Here is an 18,714-nt window from a genome sequence, read left to right on the forward strand (position 1 = left end):
CCGCTCCTGGGCTCTATTTAGAGCACAGGTTCAATGAATGTGGTGCACTGAGCTTAGTTACTCCGAGGCGTGTGGGATCTTCCTGGACCAGGGATCGAATCCATGTCTCCTGCATTGGCAGGCAGATTCTTTACCACTGAGCCACCAGGAAAACCCTCAAGAAAACAAGAATTTGCATAAGGTTTCCGACAGGTGAAGGCAGCCCCAAACCTAAGTAACAGAATTTGCAGTTCCCTGACCTGGCTTCCCTTAGCCTGCTGAGCTGGTCCAACACCCTGGACAGCGCCTGCTACTGGCGCGAGCAGAAGGCCGGAGTGTCCGGGTCAGGTGTCCATGCGAGGGCCCAGGTGGGGCCAACCTGGCGTAGCCAACAGGCCGACACCTTCGGCCCCCGCAACCCCCACCCAGACATTGGTTCAAAGGGTCAAGCCCCGCCCCCGCCAGGCCCCCTAGCCCCCTTTGAAGTGCTGATGCGGCCTGGAAGAGGCCACTTCACACTTCGGGGCTCGGGGATAAAGCGGTCGCCGGCTGCCAGCCCCCAGACACGCCGCCGCTGCCATGGCCCAGCCCCTGTGCCCTCCGCTCTCTGAGTCCTGGATGCTCGCGGCAGGCTGGGGCCCAGCTCAGCCGCCGTCGGCCGCCGACGCGGACTGCGGCTGCTCCCCCGCTTCGTCCCCGGACTCCTGGGGCAGCGTCCCGGCCTGCAGCCCCGTGCCGAGCCCCGGGAGCCCGGCCACCCGCGCCGCCCTCCGCGCCCGGGCAGCTGGGAGGCGAGGCGCGCGGGGAGGCCGCCTGGGCGCCGGGCAGAGGCAGAGCGCCAGCGAGCGGGAGAAGTTGCGCATGCGCACGCTCGCCCGCGCCCTCCACGAGCTGCGCCGCTTTCTGCCTCCGTCTGTGGCGCCCGCCGGCCAGAGCCTGACCAAGATCGAGACGCTGCGCCTGGCCATCCGCTACATCGGACACCTGTCGGCCGTGCTGGGCCTCAGCGAGGACAGCCTGCAGCGCCGGCGCCGGCAACGCGGCGACGCGGCGCCCCCTCGGGGCTGCGCGCTGTGCCCCGACGGCGGCCCCGCGGAGGCGCAGATGCGAGGCTGCTGCTCCAGCTCGGCCGCCGGCACCGCGGTGTCCTGGGGGTCCCCGCCGGCTTGCCCCGGAGCCCTGGCAGCGCCCGAGCTGCGCGACCCTCCGGTGCTTTACGACCGCGGGGCGGCTTGCCCGCAAGGACCGGCGTTGGAGCCGAGCCCCTCATCCCCGGTTAGTATCGCCCTCCATCGCGCGGAACTCCCTCCCGGCTCAGCGCCGTCGTGGGGTGGCACTACCTACCGTCTCACATCCCCACCTCACACTCCGGGGATCAGCCCCCCGTGGGGCTCCCGCACCGGCGGCCCGGCCTCGCCTACTCGCTCTCTGGAGCTACACGTTTGGCGTGCGCGGGGCGCCCGAGCGGCGAGGGGAGGGAGGGGGACACTGGGGACGCCGAAGGCCCCCCTGAGAGCGGAGCTCACGAGCGCGGACACCCCGGCTCGGCAGCCTCACGCTGAGGACCACGCTGTCCCCTGTCACCTCCAGCTCTTTCCCGGCGATGTACTGGCCCTGCTGGAGACCTCGATGCCCCTCTTGCCCCTGGAGTGGCCGCCGGCCTGAGAAGTTGAAGTGACGGCGGACATCTGGCGCCTAGTTCTGTGAGCACCGACCCCTTTTTGGCCTCCGCGCCTTCGAAGCGGTCCCTCTCCAGACTCCCTTTCCTGAAAGAGGGCACCGGAGATACCGGCATGGGCATCGCTGGAAGTGAGAGCCGGTCCCCACCTAGGACGGACTTCCGCAACCCCTCCCTCGATGGAGGGGCTCAGAGGGTGGACACTTGGAGACAGGCAGGAGCTCTGCCTAGTATGTATTTATTTATTTGTGAATAAACTCTGTGCTGGTGTCAGTTGGCAAGTTCTTCCTCCACAAGGACACAAAGCTTCCCTCCCCTCCTCCAAAGGACGTCAGGGATTTGGGAGTCCCCGAAGCACACAGCTTCAGACCCCTTCCTCCTTGCCCCTAGCCCCGTCTTAGCACCCCCTTATTCCCGATGGGCCCGCCTGAAGGGGGCGGGGCTTCATTTGAGGAAAGCAGCCGCAAGCTGAGTCTGTCTACCTTTTCTTTGAACCTGGATAAAACCAAGTATCTCTGTAGAAAATGCGTTTCCATTAGTGCATACTTACTGTGCACCGGGTCTTTACACATTTTATTCCTAAGTAGTTATTTTGCAGAAGGATAAACCAAGGATCAGCACTCAAACCCAGGTATGACTTCCAGAATCTGAGCTCTCGGCCCTGGTTGGGTTTTGCCTGCTCCACTCTTTCTAGGGTCTGACAGGACGCCAGCTCCAAGGGCTCACTGCATGTGTGTACTGCCCTTGTGCTGGAGCATCAAGGCCTGGACCCTGGGATTCTCCCATCTCCCTTTACTCTGGTTTCTCTCCCTTGTTTAGGGACATAACACAGGTGGATCAGTCCCAATTTTAAATAGCTGTGACCTCCCAGAGGCCTGGCTCAGGCAAGATGAGAGGTCCATCGGTTGTATCCAGATCCACAGAACTGACCTGGATCTAGGCTTGGATTCAGATTAGGGAAATGCTGTATGGGGGGAGGGGAAACCTGGGTTCAGTCAGGGGGTCTGATGAGCAGTCAAGCCAGGAGGTTGGTGAGGTGGGGTAAGGGGTCTCTCAGCCATCTATGAATGCTTCCTCCCTGCCCCCCTCAAGCATCTTTGAAATACTGACCTTGGCATTTGTTAAAAAATATCTTTATTGAGATATAATTTATACCGTGAAATGCATTCTTTTCAAGTACATAATTCAATGGTTTTAGTATATACATAGTTAGGTAACCATCACCACTGTCTTATTTTGGGTCATTTTTACTACCCCTCAAAAGAGACCCTGTAACCATTTATCCGTGATTCCCTGTTACTCCATCCCCCTATTCTCCACCCCAGCCCACTCATCTGCTTTCTTCTAGCTCTACAGATTTGCCTATTCTGGACTTTCATATGAATGAAAGCATATTTTCTCGTGTATCAGTACTTCATTTATATTTATTGCTCAGTAATATTCCATTGCATGGGTGTAGCACAGTTTATGATTTATAGGTTGATATTGATTTGTTTTGAAACCACTTCAGAGATCATTCCCAATGCTCTGGCCCAGGCCAGGAGGGGCAATAACTCGGAGTGGGGTGGGGGTCACAGTGTGTAATTCAGGAGTCCTGGCGCTCCCTGGCCAGCATTTGGTTGTAGAGAGTGGGATCCAAAAGCAGAGGCCCCGCAGGGGGCGGGACCTCACACCTTCACCGATCCGCCCCTTTCCCGCGCCTCCGCCCCCAACTCTGTCTTCCCTCCCAGGGCCCTAAGGAGCTGAGCGGGAAGTCTTCTCCAGGACCCTGCCCAGTTTAGAAAAATCTATTTGCATGGTAAAGGCCCCGTGGTTTAGGACGGGGAATTAAAGTTATTAGCAAGTCTTTTCATAGATAAGTGGGTCTCATCGGCCAGCCCCCTCCCCTGGGGTGCGCCTCCCCTCGCTCTCCGAGCCTAGAGCGGCCCACTGTTTATTAGCACCTGGGTGTGAATTTCCATTAACACGTCCCCGCTAATAAGAGGGCTGGAGATGGGAAGGGGCGCCTCCCACCCCTCCCGCACCCCACCCCCTTCCTGGGGGGCACCCACCAGGAGGAGGGCCGAGAGCGGCTCCCAGGTAGGTGAGCCCTGGGTGAGGGCGCGCTGTCAGTTCTCTGCTAACCTGTTGAGCTAAGCCGTTAGCGGGGCCGTGTGGAGGATGGGAAGTTGAGGAAGATCAGGGGCCGCGTTGAGACTGGGCCCCGGGTATGACTCCGGGGCCGGTGTGCTTCACCGCGGGCGTATCGCCTTGGCGACAGCTGAGCAGGGACAGAGGGTGCTGGGTGGCACGTCCCCTCACCGTGGGGGCTGGTCCGGAGCGGGCTGCGCGCAGGCCTACTGGAAGTGGGGTGGGGGTGCGCGTGGGCGTGGTGGGGAGGGCAGAGTATGGCATCAGCGGCTGATCCTGACCGGCTCTGGTCGCTGCTGGCCGCCTTCGCAGCCGCCAGGGGTCAGAACCGTCATGGTGGAGAAGCACATATATACGGAGCAACCGGACGAGCCCGGGCTGTGTTTAAGGCTTTAAATTCACCAACTGGGGGCGCTTCCCTGGCTGGCCAGTAGTTAAGACTCCAGGCTTCCAATGCGGGTCCCATCTGGGGTCAGGAACCTAGATAGAATTCCACATGCCCTGAGGAAAGGTCAAAAGGTTAAAGGAGAATTCTATTTATATATATTGCTAAAAAATAAAATGTTAAAGAAAATAAATTCAACAACTAATTTCAAGTCATTTAAGCCTCAGATGCACAGGTGAGGTGGGCAGGTGGTGGGGCACCTGTAGCTCTTTTACAGATGAGGACACTGGAGTACAGAAAAAGAACAAGGAAATTTTCACAAAGCTAGTATACCTGGTTCGGAGAAGGCGATGGCACCCCACTCCAGGACTCTTGCCTGGAAAATCCCATGGATGGAGGAGCCTGGTAGGCTCCCGTCCATGGGGTCGCAAAGAGTCGGACACAACTGAGCGACTTCCCTTTCACTTTTCACTTTCATGCATTGGAGAAGGAAATGGCAACCCACTCCTGTTCTTGCCTGGAGAATCCCAGGGATGGGGGAGCCCGGTGGGCTGCTGTCTATGGGGTCACACAGAGTCGGACACGACTGAAGTGACTTAGCAGCAGCAGCAGTATACCTGGTTGGGGCTTCCCAGGTGGTGCAGTGATGAATCCAGCAGCCAAGGCAGGAGATGCAAGAGACACGGGCCGGGAAAATCCCCTGGAGAAGGACATGGCAACCCACTCCAGTATCTTTGCCTGGAAAATCCCATGGACAGAGGAGCCTGGCGGGGTATAGTCCATGGGGTCTCAAAAAGTCGGACACGACTGAACGACTAAACGACGACAAAGTATACCTGTTTATTGGTTGGCGACATTGGTGAGCGGTACTCAACAGTTCTGGTCTTTGCTGTAGCCCGTCAAGCAAGTAGTATGTGTGTGTGTTGAGGGGTCTGAATAAAGCTCCTAAAGCACATGGGCCACCAGTGCCATCTCCGGCAGGGACCTGCCGCTGCCTGCTGACCACATGTATTGCTCCTGTGAGAGAGCCGTGTTTTGTAGATGCTGATGTTGGGTGGGTCAGTGTTTTCAGGAGGGGTAGCTAAGCGATCAGTTGACACTGAAGACATCGCTTCATGGGTCACCACACCACATGGGTCACCAGATGAACCCAGGGCTGGAGGGGAGGCTGCTGGTCTGTATCAGCAGAGGGCAGACTGTCCCAGGAGCCGGGCTGGAAAGCTGGGCTCAAACTTGGGCGAGTGGGTGGTGTGCCTGGTTGGAGGGCCATGCTGTGCTAAATGAACCAGCCCACCTGAGGGGCGGGGCACATGGATGCCCCAGGATTCTGAAACACCCCCGCTTGGAGAACCAGGCTGGCCCAGGGCTCAGGAGGGAAGCCAGTCCTAACTGCAAGGCCCGGATTGTCCCAGGGTGAGGCCAGGCCCACTTTGTCCACTCTCCTCCTCTGCCCCCTCCCCATCCAGGTACAGACCCTGCCTTTGCACAACCCTGAGAGTGAGTGCCTCCTAAACTCTGTGCCCTGGACACTCGCCTGCGTCCTAATGCTCCCCAAGAAAACCCAGGGTTCTTGGTGCTTCTCAGGGCCCTCTCTCCCAGAGGGCAGGGACATCTTTGGGGGCCACTGGCACAGCCCCAGTAGTGCACCAGCTCCATGGGGGGTGGGGCTAGAGCCCTGGATTCCCCAGCCTCATGCCACCTGAGCCTCTTCTGCCCACCGTCTGGTACTTTGCCAGCCCTGGTTCCCTCTCCCTTATCCCTCTGTGGGTCCAGCATGTAAGGTTCCCTGTGAATGCCCCAACCCCCATTGCTCTCCCCACCCACACTAGGAAGTGAGGAGGTGCCTGGTGTTGGCAGCATGTGACTTTGGAAAGGGTGGACAGGGCACCTCCATTGTCTTGGCCTGCTCAGCACCCCTCCTACTCTTGTCCCTTGCAGCCTGTCATTTTCTTTTCTCCAGACAGCTCTCCCTTCCTTAGTTTGGGTGGCCGTGACCTCCACACCCATCTAGGGATGGGCACGTGTGCAGGTTTAAATGGTCATCACAGTGAGTGGTTCAGGGACGCGACCACATGCAGGCCAGTGAGGAGCAGGCTCAGGACTTTGCTGGAACCACTGAAAAAGGGACAGTCACCGTGGGTGCTGTTCGTGGTCTTTTTGCCACCCAAGCAGAAGGGCCTACCTAAAAAAGGGAATCAAAACTGGGGGGTGGGGACTTCCCTGGTGGTCCAGTAGCTAAGACTCTATGCTCCCAATGCAGAGGACCCAGGTTCAATCCCTGGTCAGGGAACTAGATCCTGCATGCTGAAACTAAGACCTGGTGTAGCCAAATAAGTAAATAAAGAAAAATAGATACTAAAACAAAAATAAACAACCTGACCTGGGGCCAACCACATGGAAAGAATTATGTCTAGACTTTTACACTCCATGAGCCAACAAATTCTCCTTGTGGCTGAAGTTAGTTTGAGTTGGGTTTCTGACTTTTGCTACTGAAAAAGTCCACCAACATTTGATAAGGTTGTTCCAAGTCTTGACTGCAGTCTCAATTTCCCTCTTTGTTAGATGGGGACAATCATACTTACATTTCACAAAGTGACTTAAGGCTTTTATCTAAAATACAGAGACCCTGGTAGATGTCCTGTAAATGTCAGTTCCCCGTCACATTTAGGTGACATGTAAAGCCGAGACGATCATCCTAAATTTTCCTTTCTCATCCCAGAGAGACCTGCCAGCCACCATACATACTGTGTAGAGGAAAAGGATACTGTAGAACGTTCTGTTTTTGTTTTTCCTGCTGTGTTTTCATTCTCATGGTGAGGACGGCGGGGGGCAGAGTGTCTCAGGTGGGGATCTCTTCATCCAGGGGGCATTCAACTAGTCAGGTGTCATGTAACCTGCTATGAGGCAGGTGTCATGCCAACAAAGACTGTGTATGACTCGGGGGAGAAAGTGGATAGGGACACAGAAACAGTTCAGTTCAGTCGCTTAGTCGTGTCCGACTCTGCAACTACAGCTCACCAGGCCTCCCTGTCCATCACCAACTCCCGGAGTTTACTCAGACTCATGTCCATTGAGTCAGTGATGCCATCCAACCATTTCATCCTCTGTTGTCCCCTTCCCCTCCCATCTTCAAACTTTTCCAGCATCAGGGGCTTTTCAGATGAGTGAGTTCTTCACATCAGGTGGCCAAAGTATTGGAATTTCAGCTTCAACACCAGTCCTTCCAATGAATATTCAGGACTGATTTCCTTTAGGATTGACTGGTTGGATCTCCTTGCAGTCCAAGGGACTCTCAAGAGTCTTCTCCAACACCACAGTTTAAAATCATCAATTCTTTGGCGCTCAACTTTCTTTATACTCCAAATCTCACATCCATACATGAATCCTGGAAAAACCATAGCCTTGACTAGACAGACCTTTGTTGACAAAGTAATGTCTCCGCTTTTTAATATGCTGTCTAGGTATGGTCACAAACCATGCAAGCATTCAGTCTTTGGAGAAGCTGGGGCGCACTAACCACCTGCAGTTCTTAAAGGCACCACACGGTGTCCTCAGAGAGGCAGGCGTAAGCTTTGAGCGGCAGGGGACTGACTCCACCCAATTTTCCTGGGAAGGGCAGTTTATAGAAAAGAAAAAGGTACCTCTGCGCCTCCCTCCTGGGCCCCCAGCCCCCAGTCTCCTCTAGGGTTCCCAGGCAGCAGTGGCAAAATTCCTGCGTGCCCCCACTTTGCCTCTCACACCTGTGTGACCTCAGGCAGTCAGTCAACCTACTCTGAGCCTCAGCCTCTCCAGAGAGATTCCACAACAAGTGGGCCAAGAGAAAAGGGGGCCACACAGAGCCCGGTGGACTGGGTGTCTTGCTTATTTGAGCAGAGTGGCTCCTGCTGTGCTTGTGGGCCTATGAGGCATGGGACTCTGGCTGACCTCATTGCCTGGGCCCTGCTGGGGGTCTGGACTGAGTGGGAATGAAGGATACACACCACAGCAGCTTTGGAGTCTGGAAACAATATCTCTGTTTATTCAGGTGACATCTGCTCTCCTGAGCATTCTGACAAGTGGCTTACAGGTTGAAGGCCCCCCCCCACCCCCAAATCATGTCTCTCCCCTTGCTGGCTTGCAGAGGTCCAGGACTTCAAGCCAGGCCCCTGAGGCCTACTGAGCTGCAGCCCTTTGTCTTGTCTCTTGATCTCAGAGCGTTCAGGGGCAAAGCCTGCCTGCTGCCAACCTCTTCAGAGCCTAGGGCCGCAGCCCGGTCACTTCTTAAGGTCCTCTTTTTGGAGAAGCAAGGAATACCTCCGAAGCCGGGTCCAGTGCTCTTCCTCTTTCACCTTGTACTTTGCCAGGTTCTGAATACTGTGGGACAGGCCGTTGATGAGGGGAACTTGCTTTGTATCACATCCCCCCCCATTCCCTATTCCCCCCCACCCAACCCCCCACCCAGGGCTCCTAGGTCCCCAGGGCAGACCCTGACCACCCTGGGCTGATATGAGAAACTCCCCAAATGACACGTCTGCTTCCTGTCTGTGTTCTCAGGACTCAGCCTGGTGCACAGAAGGTACCTGAATCAGCTTTGCAGAAGGAATAATAGGAGTGATGGAAGGTGAATTTATGAACTAAAAGTCTATTTGCAGTTCCAACATTAAATACATCCGAATGCCACTAGTTACGTGTAACATTTTGTGAGCACGTACTAGTGACCAGCACTGGGGGAAACGTTGGCAAGATCAAAGTGACTAAAACAGCTGCCCTCTCCCCCCCACAGTTTAGTGAGGTGATCAGTCACTAAGTCATATCCGACTCTTTGCGACCCCATGGACTGTAGCCAGCCAGACTCCTCTGTCCATGGAACTTCCCAGGCAAGAATATTGGAATGGGTTGCCATTTCCTGTTCCAGGGGATCTTCCTGATCCAGGGATCAAACTCTTGTCTCTTGCTGTCTCCTGCATTGGCAGGCCGATTCTTTACCACTAGCACCACCTGGGAAGCCCAGTTTAGTGAGGTGACAAGAGGAAAAGAACATTTGTAACAGGTGGCATTTAAAAGCAATAGAAGAAAACTAGAGAAGAGCACTTCCTGCCTGGGGAATGCCCCCAGAGAATAAGATTTCTGAGTTGAGTCTTTAAAAAAAAAGATAAAAAGATAAATGCACAGTCAGTGTGGCAGAATCAGAGAAGTCCAGGATCACCCTTCAGACTGCATGCAGAGCTGGCCATGGGGAGCAGGCAGGAGAGAGGTGGCCTTCCTTCTGGGGAGGGGTGCGGGCTGCTGCCAGCTTTCTACCTCGGGCGCCTGAGTAAGCGGACAACATTTAAAAGCTTAGAGTAAATGGGAAGAGGGACACTTCTGGGGGAAAGACAAGGACCACAGGTTTGGGTATGTTCTGCGGCTCTGGCAGTGGGACAGCCACACCGAGATGTCTGGTACTCCGTGCATTAAAGCATTTTATTTTTTTTTTTTTTCTAATGTAAGTAACCTATGCTTTGCTTAAAAAAAAAAAAAATCAAAGGATTCAAAAGTGGGTATACAATTAAAAGTAAACCTCCTCCTCACCTCAGACCCTTATTTTCTGTTCCTGAAGAAACTGTAATGAATGGCTCCTTGTAAATCCTTGAAAACCGTTCAGACACACAAGTGCAGGCATGCATATCATCTCTCCTTGTAAACTTAAAAGGAAGGGTGCAACACACTGTCCGCCTTTTTCACTGAAAGTATCCTGGCGGTTGCTTCCTGGCGACACTCAGATCTACCTCTTTCTCTTTCCCTATTGACGACCCTTGGAGTTTCCAGTCCCCGTGTGTGGGGTGTGTGTGGGAGTCGGTGGGCAGGGGCAGGCAGAGGGTATGCAGGCCTTGGCCACTCGCAGCTCGTGTGCAGACCCAGCTCCTTCACTTAGAAGCTGGTGGCCCTGGACCGGCGAGTTGACCTCTGCCAGCCTTAGCTTCCTGGCTGTAGGGGATAAAGTTAACCCTAGTAAGAAACAAGATGTGCCTCAAAGTACTGAGCATAGTACCTGGTACACTGCAGGTGCTCAGGAAAGGTTAATTCTTTTCTTTTTTTAAAATTGAAGAATAGTTGATTTACAATGTTGTGTGAATTACTGCTGAGCAGCAAAGTGATTCAGTTACATACCACCCGTCAGCAAAGCCTGAGGGAGGGAGGGGGAAACATCCCTCTCCACAACTTCTGTTTGGCTAAACAGGCAACCAAAATTACTCATAACCAAAGACAAATCAGGCAAAATGATTTACAAAGAACTCTTTAAAATCAAAAGAAAATGAGGACTTCCTTGGTGGCCCAGGGGCTAAGACTTCCCGCACCAAGTGCAGGGGGCCCGTGTTCGATCCCTGGTCAGAGAACCAGATCCCACGTGCCGCAATTAAGACCTGGCAGAGCCATATACATAAATAAATTAAAAAGAACTCAACCATGAGAAAGAGAGCCAGATCAATTTACAGAAGGAGACAGAGAAACAGAGAATAGATATAATATAAAGATGCTCAACCTCCTTAATTTCCAAATTGAAATAGTTACGAACTATGAGTTTTGTCCTTCATTTCTTGGCCAGTCTGGGGAGGGGCTAAGGACGCAGGGTGAATCTGCCCTTTCAGACGTACCTCCCCTCTAACTCTGAAAGCCCACCTCCAATTCATTCCACAGAAATACTAGGAAAAACTCACAAAAATGACTGTGGGAGGATGTTGGCTGGGAAATGGGACCAGAGTGACCCCCGTGGTGGAGTCTGCAGTGGGCTGCGGCGCAGATGGGGGAAGAGGGCTCAGGAGTGGGGTGTAGTCACTGGGAGCGTGGCTCTGGGCAGAGGAGGAATAGGCGGCTCTGAACTGGGAAGGCGCTGGCTTGTTTCCTAACTCGGGAATGCAGTGGGGACACATGCCTGTGATTAAGACCCTGGAGGGAAGAGGTCACCAACCCGATGGGCAGGAAGGTCTGGGTGCCTGGGGGAGGAGATAGCCGTGAGTATAAGCAGGAGGCCGCTTTCTCTGAATCAGGAGGGAGACAGGGGGTGAGGGTGGGGGTGACCTGGGTGAGAGGGCAGCCAAGGTCTTGGGTGCTCTGGGAAGTGGGAGGCAAGTTTATCCACCAAGGGCACCGCAGAGGTGTGGGGAGCACGTGGAAGCTGGGCGGGTGGCTCTCATGGCACCAGTGCCCTTCCCTTTGGCTGAGCACCGGTGCTCAGCAGTGAGGAGGGACCCGGGAAGATGCCTGCCCCTCTGAGGCTAGGTACTGACTGTCCATGGGGACAGCCCTCCCTGGAGCTCCAGACACCCTCCCTCCACCATCAGGCAAAGAAAGGGTTTTCCTTCCCCATGATGGCATAACAAATATGACTGCAGTCTATTGTTTTGAAGCAATGTGTGTGCATCCAACTTCCAAAAAGATGGGCTGTCCATCTGCAAAGTGGGAGAGCAGACGGAACATCTGTAAGGCCTCAGGCAAGACCTCTGAATTCCAGTAGCCTTACAGCCTGCACATGTGGGGTCTATGGGTCTATAAATAATTTTCCAGAGGTTTGTCCCTCTGTTTCTCGAGAAAAGCAGAACTTTCCTGGTGGTGCAGTAGTTAAGAGTTTGCCTGCCAATGCAGGGGACACGGATTCAATCCCTGGCCTGGGGAGATTCCACATGCCGCGGGGCAGCTAAAGCCCGTGTGCCATAGCTACTGAAGCCTGTGTGCCCTGGAGCCCTCTAGCACTGCAGCTGGAGAGAAGCCCCTACTCGCTACAACTAAAGAAAGCCTGGGTACAGCAACAAAGACCCAGCACAGCCAAAGTAAAATAAATATATTAATTAATCAATTAATAATAAAAGAAAGGCAAAGGAAGGTTAGGACAGGCCCACAATTTCCCTCCTAGGGACAGTGAAGACGGGGCAGTGGGAGTATTCTTCCTCCACCCTAAAGGGAAATCTCATCTGGGGTCCACATGGGATCTGCCCAACGCTTCGCCAAGCGGGTGTGTGCCCTGTGGACGTGAGACTGTTGGGTCAGCCCAGAAGCCCACCTTCTGCTTGGCTACAGGGAATATAGGGGGCATGGAAGGAAGAAAGAGGGGTGAGGAGTTGTTTCTAGCAGCTTCCCGTGTCCTAAAATTTCTGTCTTGTGATCAAAAGTCTGACCCAGCCGAGACGGCAGACCTGCCATCAGGGAGTGGAACCAGATGGGAATGGTGCCCTGGAGGCCCAGGAGGGATGGGAACAGAAGCCAGGCCTGTGGAGGGGGCGGGGGGTGGCGCACTGGGTGCTAACTGGCCTTCTTCCCAAGTCCAAAAGGCATGCTTCAGTTTCACACTGGCTATTTATAAAAGTCCCAAGTGCACATTTTGCAAAAACACTTTGGACAGACTGTCTTAAATTTGAACTCTGAGTCTATTGCAGCATAAATCCATTGCCTTAAAGTTTCACCTAGTTTTAGGGCCAAGGGAAACTGTTTCAGTCACAAGAAGTAAACAGAGACCAAAAAAATGATTAAAATCCTTGGACATATTTATGTCCAAGAAACAATGAGAATAAACTGTTAATGACAGAATCTAGGTTGTGGGAATATAAATGCTTACCGACTTTTTTCGGAACTGAGGTCTATTTAACATAATAAAGTATTGGAGGCAGGATACTCTTTGGAAAAGCCCCAGACGTCAGACCTCAGAGCAAGCAGAACCAGGAAAGTGGAGGCGTTAGTCGCTCAGTCATGTCCGACTCTTTGCGACCCTATGGATGTAGCCTGTCAGGCTCCTCTGTCCATGGGATTTTTCAGGCAAGGGTACTGGAGTGGGTTTGCCATTCCCTTCTCCAGGGGACCTTCCCAACCCAGGGATCGAACCTGGGTGTCCTGCACTGCAGGCAGATTCTTTACTGTCTGAGCCACCAGGGAGCAGGAAATGCCTTGTCTAAATCAGTGTTTAAATTAGCCTTGTCTAAATTAGTGTTTCCTAATTTATCTCTGGGACCTCGAGGGAAATGATTGAATCCTGTGATCAGGCCCAAGTAAATGTCCCTTCAAGCTGAGCTGCCCCAACCACACCATGCAACCCCTCCCGGCTCCTGCTGGGTCCTTAGACCGAGGGAGCACCTCCCTGAGCTTTTCCCTTCCCCAAGCTCCCACTGCTCGTTCAGCCCTGAGCCCTGCACCTGGCCCCTCAGCCCCCCACCTGGTCAGCCATGCTGACTCTGGCCCACTTCCCAGCAGAAGGTTCCCTGGGAGGCAGGCCTTTCCACCCCACCCGGCTTCTGCAGTCGCTCCTGGGGAGGGGCTGGGGTGTGGGACCTAGGAGCTAAGATGTGTTGATAAAGGAAGAGACATGGTTGGGAAGGGGAGATAGAGGACCGCCTTCTATACCCATTGGGGGCCAGGATCGGTCTCTGGAGACTGGAGGGGGTCAGGGCAGAAGGGACTGCCTTCTTAAGAGAGCAGACCCAGCCGTGGAGGAGTGGGGAAGGATATTATAGACACCCTTCCCATGGAAATTTATGTACATAGACATTAAAAACCAGAGCAACAAGGAAGTTTTTCTTAAAAAGTCATTAAGTTGTATTCTGGAGTGACATAAAGCCAGATGAAAAAAGTGAACATGATCTCAACATAGTAAAAATGCTAATGATAAAATCTTAAGGAAATTTACTGATGCATTAATGGCAGCGCTGGGATCTGGGGGTGATAGGGGTGATATTAATTTAAATAATAATTATATTATTTAATTTAATAAATAAATTAAAGTTTCTTTATTGTCCTGTTTCCCAAATTTCTATAAGTGCATATATATATATATATAAAGCTTAGAAGACTGAGCACTGAAGAATTGATGCTTTCGAACTGTGGTGCTGGAGAAGACTCTGGAGAGTTCCTTGGACTACAAGGAGATCCAACCAGTCAATCCTAAAGGAGATCAGCTCTGAATATTCATTGGAAGGACTGATGCTGAAGCTGAAGCGTCAATGCTTTGGCCACCTGATGCAAATAACTGACTCACTGGAAAAGAATCTGATGCTGGGGAAGACTGAGGCCAGAAGGCGAAGGGGGCAACAGAAGATGAGATGGCATCACCAACTCAATGGACATGAGTTTGAGCCAACTCTGGGAGATGGTGAAGGCAGGGAAGCCTGGTGTGCTGCAGTCCAAGGGATCGCAAAGAGTCAGACACGACTGAGCATCTGAACAACAACATAAAACTGAGAAATAACGAGTAACATTTTTTCAGTGGGTAATTACTCTGTTATGGTAGTAGCACTACATGAGAAGCAAACTTATCAGGCTAAGCAGGGTTAGTTAAGCGATATCTGAGTGGTAACGTCCACCTGCGCCCTGACTGAGGGAGGAAATGGTCAGGGGCTAAGGCATCCTGAGTTGCTCAGGTCCTCGGCTGCCGGGCAGGAGGTGAGCTGCCCGGAGCTGGAGCCACTGGCCTGTGGTCCCTTCCCACTGGGAGGGCAGTCAGTTGGCTTTTGGGTGAAGTGGGAAGGCACACCCTTCCTAGGCTAGTGAAAGAAGGGAGTGAGACAGAGAGGACAGAAAGGGGAACATGTTCATTAAACAACTTCTCTGAGCCTTATCAAGCAAGAGCACCGGGAAGCTCCACAGCATGACTCTCAACCCAGGAGAATGGCCCCACTACAGCCATGACCTGACCTCATTCTCTCGACTTTTTTTTTAAAGCCATTGTTTGAAATTTTCCAAAAACATCCATATGTCAGGTAGAAAAGTTGCAAATAGGAAAAATACAAAGAAAAAACATCACACATGCTTCATTATCCAATATAATGTTGTGGATGGATTAGAAGAGACCCCAGCTGGACTTCTCCAGTGATCCAGTGGTTAAGAATCTGCCTGCCAATGCAGGGGACACAGATTTGATCCCTGGTCAGGGGAGATTCCACATGCCTCAGAGCAAGTAAGCCTGCGGGCTTCAACTACTGAGCGCTCACTCTGGAGCCCGGGACTGCAGCTACTGAAGCCCGTGTGCTTAGAGCCCAGGCTCCACCGCGAGAGAAGCCACGGCAATGAGAAGCCCTCACACCGCAACTAGAGAAAGTCCCGTGTGCAGCAATGAAGACCCAGCGCAGCCAAACATAAATAAGTAAATAAATGAAATAAAAAAAAAAAGAGACCCCTGCTTTCTCAGAATGGACTGAGTACCATTAATGATGCTTTTATAGCAGGAAGGAACACAAGCAGAGGCCCCTTGGGGCTGGGGGTTACAGTCGGGGTAAGAGGAGAGGTGTATCACGTAATTGTTTATATGGATGATGGAGAAAGGAAAAGGGGCTCAGACAAGGGGCTGGCAAACATTTTCTCTACAAGGCCAGCTAGGAAATGATTTAGGCTTTGTGGGTCATAGTGGCTCTGCTGCAGCTGCTCAGCTCCTCTGTAACTCTCACATAAGGAGATGAGACATAAAGCGGTGGGTGTGGGGTCTTCCGGTGAAACTCTATTCACAAAAACAGGCAGTGGGCCAAATTTGGCTGTAGTTTGCCAACCCCTGTCTTAGATGACTGTGTCTGATAATCCAAATATACTTTAAAAAAAAAAAAAGAATTGAAAAAGCAACAAGAAAAAGACAGCCTTGACAGGAAGAAAACACCAACTTGAAGCCTTTCTTTTCTACCGGCCTGAATTCATTACTCCTTTTCTTCCAACCTGAGTGGGATTTAAATGCCGAAAAGGATCTTATGATCAAGCAAACCACTTATTCCATGGTCCAGAGACTACCCCCGGTGCAGAGACCCAGAACTTCACCTCTTTTGGAAGAATTTCTCGCATCTCTCCTCCAGGGGCAGCGCCTGGGCAAATGTTGGGTGGGCCGATATGCTAGCTTGAGGAATGGTGCAGTTTCTTAAGAAGTTTTCTAGGAGTGGGTAGTCCTCAAAATTAAAATAGAAAATAGAATTTGGGATGTCTTCAGCTTTGCTGGCAGATCCAATTTCATCTGGATGGTCTCCTGGGATGAAACAGGAACATGGTGTTCTGTTATAGTGATTACCTTTTCCATGCGCCTTGCGGTCAAGGTGGGTGCGAGGGGGCTGCTCTCTGCTTACAAAGCCTGGATCACTGGGTTTGGGCTAAGAGGGGCTTACTTGATCTGGAGGAGCAGGAGTCCAGACGGGAGACTTGCCCAGCATTTTATCTAAGCGCCAGTGAGGACTGAGTGGCGGTGTCCTGGCCCGTGGGGGCCGGGATGAGGAGTGGGGAGGAGACTGGACGGGGTCACCCTGTGCTCTATGCAAGGACTGAGAGAGTTGGAGGTGGTCAGCAGGCCACAGGTCTGGGCGGCAGCCCTCACGGGCCCCCTCCGTACCTCGGAGCAGGAAACACGGGTGGTGTAAAGACACGACAAACACTGGGTTCCAGGGGGCCACCAGGGAGTAGGATCTGGGGAGAGCAAAGGAGCAGATGATCTGCGACTTGGCCACATCCATGAGGAACACAGAGCCGTCTCTGGAAAAGGTCAGCACCTGGGGAGCAAAGAGATGGTGAGTGGGGGCTTCTCCAGTCTGTCACTCATTCCAGTGTGAAATAAGAAAAGCAGCTAGAAATAAAAAACAAAGGGGGAATTTATTCACCCTTGGGCACCCAGCCTCTGGATCCAGCTGGAGCTGTTCAGGGGGCAGCAGGAAAGCGGCGTCTGCTCCTGTGGAGCTGCCGGCAGCAGCGGTAAAGAAGCCGCCTGCCGGGACTCACCTGTCTTCCCCGCTGAACTGGGAGCTCCACAAGGGCAAGGGCTTTCTCCTCCCAATCTGTGCCCAGCACACAACAGGCCTTCAGCAGAGATTTTTGGGAAGGAATAATGAACACATTCACTAAAGAAGAATGAGGAGCCTGAGGAACCTACCATGCCAGGTAAGGCTTGGACCGGGGCCACGGCACAGATGGCTTCATCCAGGTACTTCACTGGCCTGTAGCAGACAGACACACAGACATCCAGACTGCGGGAGCTTTCAAGTTTTGCTGTCCTCTCCTAGGCATATACCTATATCCAATACAGACAAGTTCTTCTCTAGAAGCATCAGGACATATGTCATAGATGTTCACAGGAGCAAAAACTGGGAACCGTCTAAATATCCATTGCTAGGAGAGTGCTTAGGTAATTGTGTTACATTATATGATGGGATACTATATAGCAATGAAAATAAAAGAGCTGGAGCTGCACACGACATGTACCATTCTCCTGAACAATACTGCAAAGCAAGTCACAGAATAAATGGCAGTAGAAAACAAATTGGAGAATGCACAGAATATGATCCCATTAGCAAGTTCCCTAAAATATGCACAGCTGGAGTGTATATGGCTTGGAGATACAGTCGTATGAATGTGGTTAATTCTTGAAGGAAAACAAAGAGATGATGAATTTAGGAAAACAGTGTGGTATATGTTTTTTGAAAAAAAATTAGACATAATATTTAGCAGTAACTCCGATTTTAAAAAAGGTGGAGTCTATATACAGAGTGAAGTAAGTCAGAAAGAGAAAAACAAATATTGTATATTAATGCATATATATGGAATTAAAAAGATGGTCTGGTGAACCTATTTACAGAGCAGCAATGGAGACACAGACAAAGAGAACAGACTTGTGACACAGGCTGGGGAAGGAAAGGGCAGGAGAATGGAGAGGTTTGCATGGACACATATACACTAGCTTATGTAAAATAGATAGCCACTGGGAGTTTGCTATATGACTCAGGGAACTCAAACCGAGGCTCTTTGACAACCTAGAGGGGTGGGATGGAATGGGAGGTGAGAGGGAGGCTCAAGAGGGAGGGGACAAATGTATACCTATGGCTGATCCACGTTGACGTATGGCAGAAACCAACACAATACTGTAATTATCCTTCAATTAAAAATAAATAAATCAGGGGAAAAATGTGGAGTCTGCTTTTCCACTGCTTAAATGTGGGCGTGGCCAGGTGACAAGCTGTGTCCAGTGTAACACAAGCAGCGCACAGGGCTTGGAAAGCATCAGTGAGCCTCGACGGCGGCTGGAGCCCTGAGGTTTACTGAGGAGCCTGGGACAGCCTGCAGGAGAGGCTGCAAAGAGGAGTGCCTTGGCCACCAGCTGCCAGCCCGCTAGTCAGCCCCTTGCCCATGGGCATCTGTGAGAGTCAAGGTAAGCCCAGAGCAGGGATTGTCCAACTGAGCCCAGCCCCAAGTACTGACCTACAGCATCAGAGGCTAAGTGGTGACTATTTCCTTAAGTCGCTAAATTGTGGAGTGGTTTGTTATATGCAGCAATAGATAATTAAAATCAACCCTGAATATTCATTGGAAGGGCTGATGCTGAGGCCAAAGCTCCAATACTTTGGCCACCTAATGTGAAAAGCTGACTCATTGGAAAAGACCCTGATGCTGGAAAAGATTGAGGGCAGGAGGAGAAGGGGACAACAGAGGATGAGATGGTTGGATGGCATCATGGACTCAATGGACATGACTTTGAGCAAACTCTGAGAGATGGTGAAAGACAGAGAAGGCTGGCACGCTGCAGTCCGTGGGGTTGTAGAGAGCTAGACACAATTTAGTGACTGAACAACAACCACTTTTGAAG

At 52.2% G+C, this 18,714-nt stretch overlaps 2 protein-coding genes across 5 annotated transcripts in view; one reads left to right on the forward strand and one right to left on the reverse strand.

Annotated features, from left to right (window-relative positions):
- The first annotated feature begins 476 nt into the window (after positions 1-476).
- Positions 477-1,930, forward strand: MESP1 (mesoderm posterior bHLH transcription factor 1). The gene is made up of 2 exons (XM_025271276.3): positions 477-1,254; positions 1,570-1,930. Exons 1-2 carry the CDS (start codon positions 559-561, stop codon positions 1,642-1,644), a joined length of 771 nt encoding a protein of 256 aa, XP_025127061.3. The 5' UTR covers positions 477-558; the 3' UTR covers positions 1,645-1,930.
- A 6,231-nt stretch (positions 1,931-8,161) lies between these two features.
- Positions 8,162-18,714, reverse strand: part of WDR93 (WD repeat domain 93) — a 54,048-nt gene continuing 43,495 nt past the window's right edge. For 2 of the 4 annotated variants that reach the window (XM_006058211.4, XM_044932763.2), the window contains exons 14-17: positions 17,008-17,071; positions 16,474-16,630; positions 15,915-16,116; positions 8,162-8,525 (exon numbers count right to left, since the gene is read on the reverse strand). In XM_006058211.4, the coding sequence (XP_006058273.2) occupies positions 8,426-8,525; positions 15,915-16,116; positions 16,474-16,630; positions 17,008-17,071 (523 nt within the window). In that variant the 3' untranslated portion in view covers positions 8,162-8,425. Of the gene's footprint in view, positions 8,526-15,311; positions 15,816-15,914; positions 16,117-16,473; positions 16,631-17,007; positions 17,146-18,714 lie in introns of those variants that run through there. The other 2 variants (XM_044932764.2, XR_006546754.1) reach the window with 2 other exon arrangements.

This window comes from Bubalus bubalis, chromosome 20 (genome assembly GCF_019923935.1).
Source record: "Bubalus bubalis isolate 160015118507 breed Murrah chromosome 20, NDDB_SH_1, whole genome shotgun sequence".
Taxonomy (NCBI): Eukaryota; Metazoa; Chordata; class Mammalia; order Artiodactyla; family Bovidae; genus Bubalus; species Bubalus bubalis.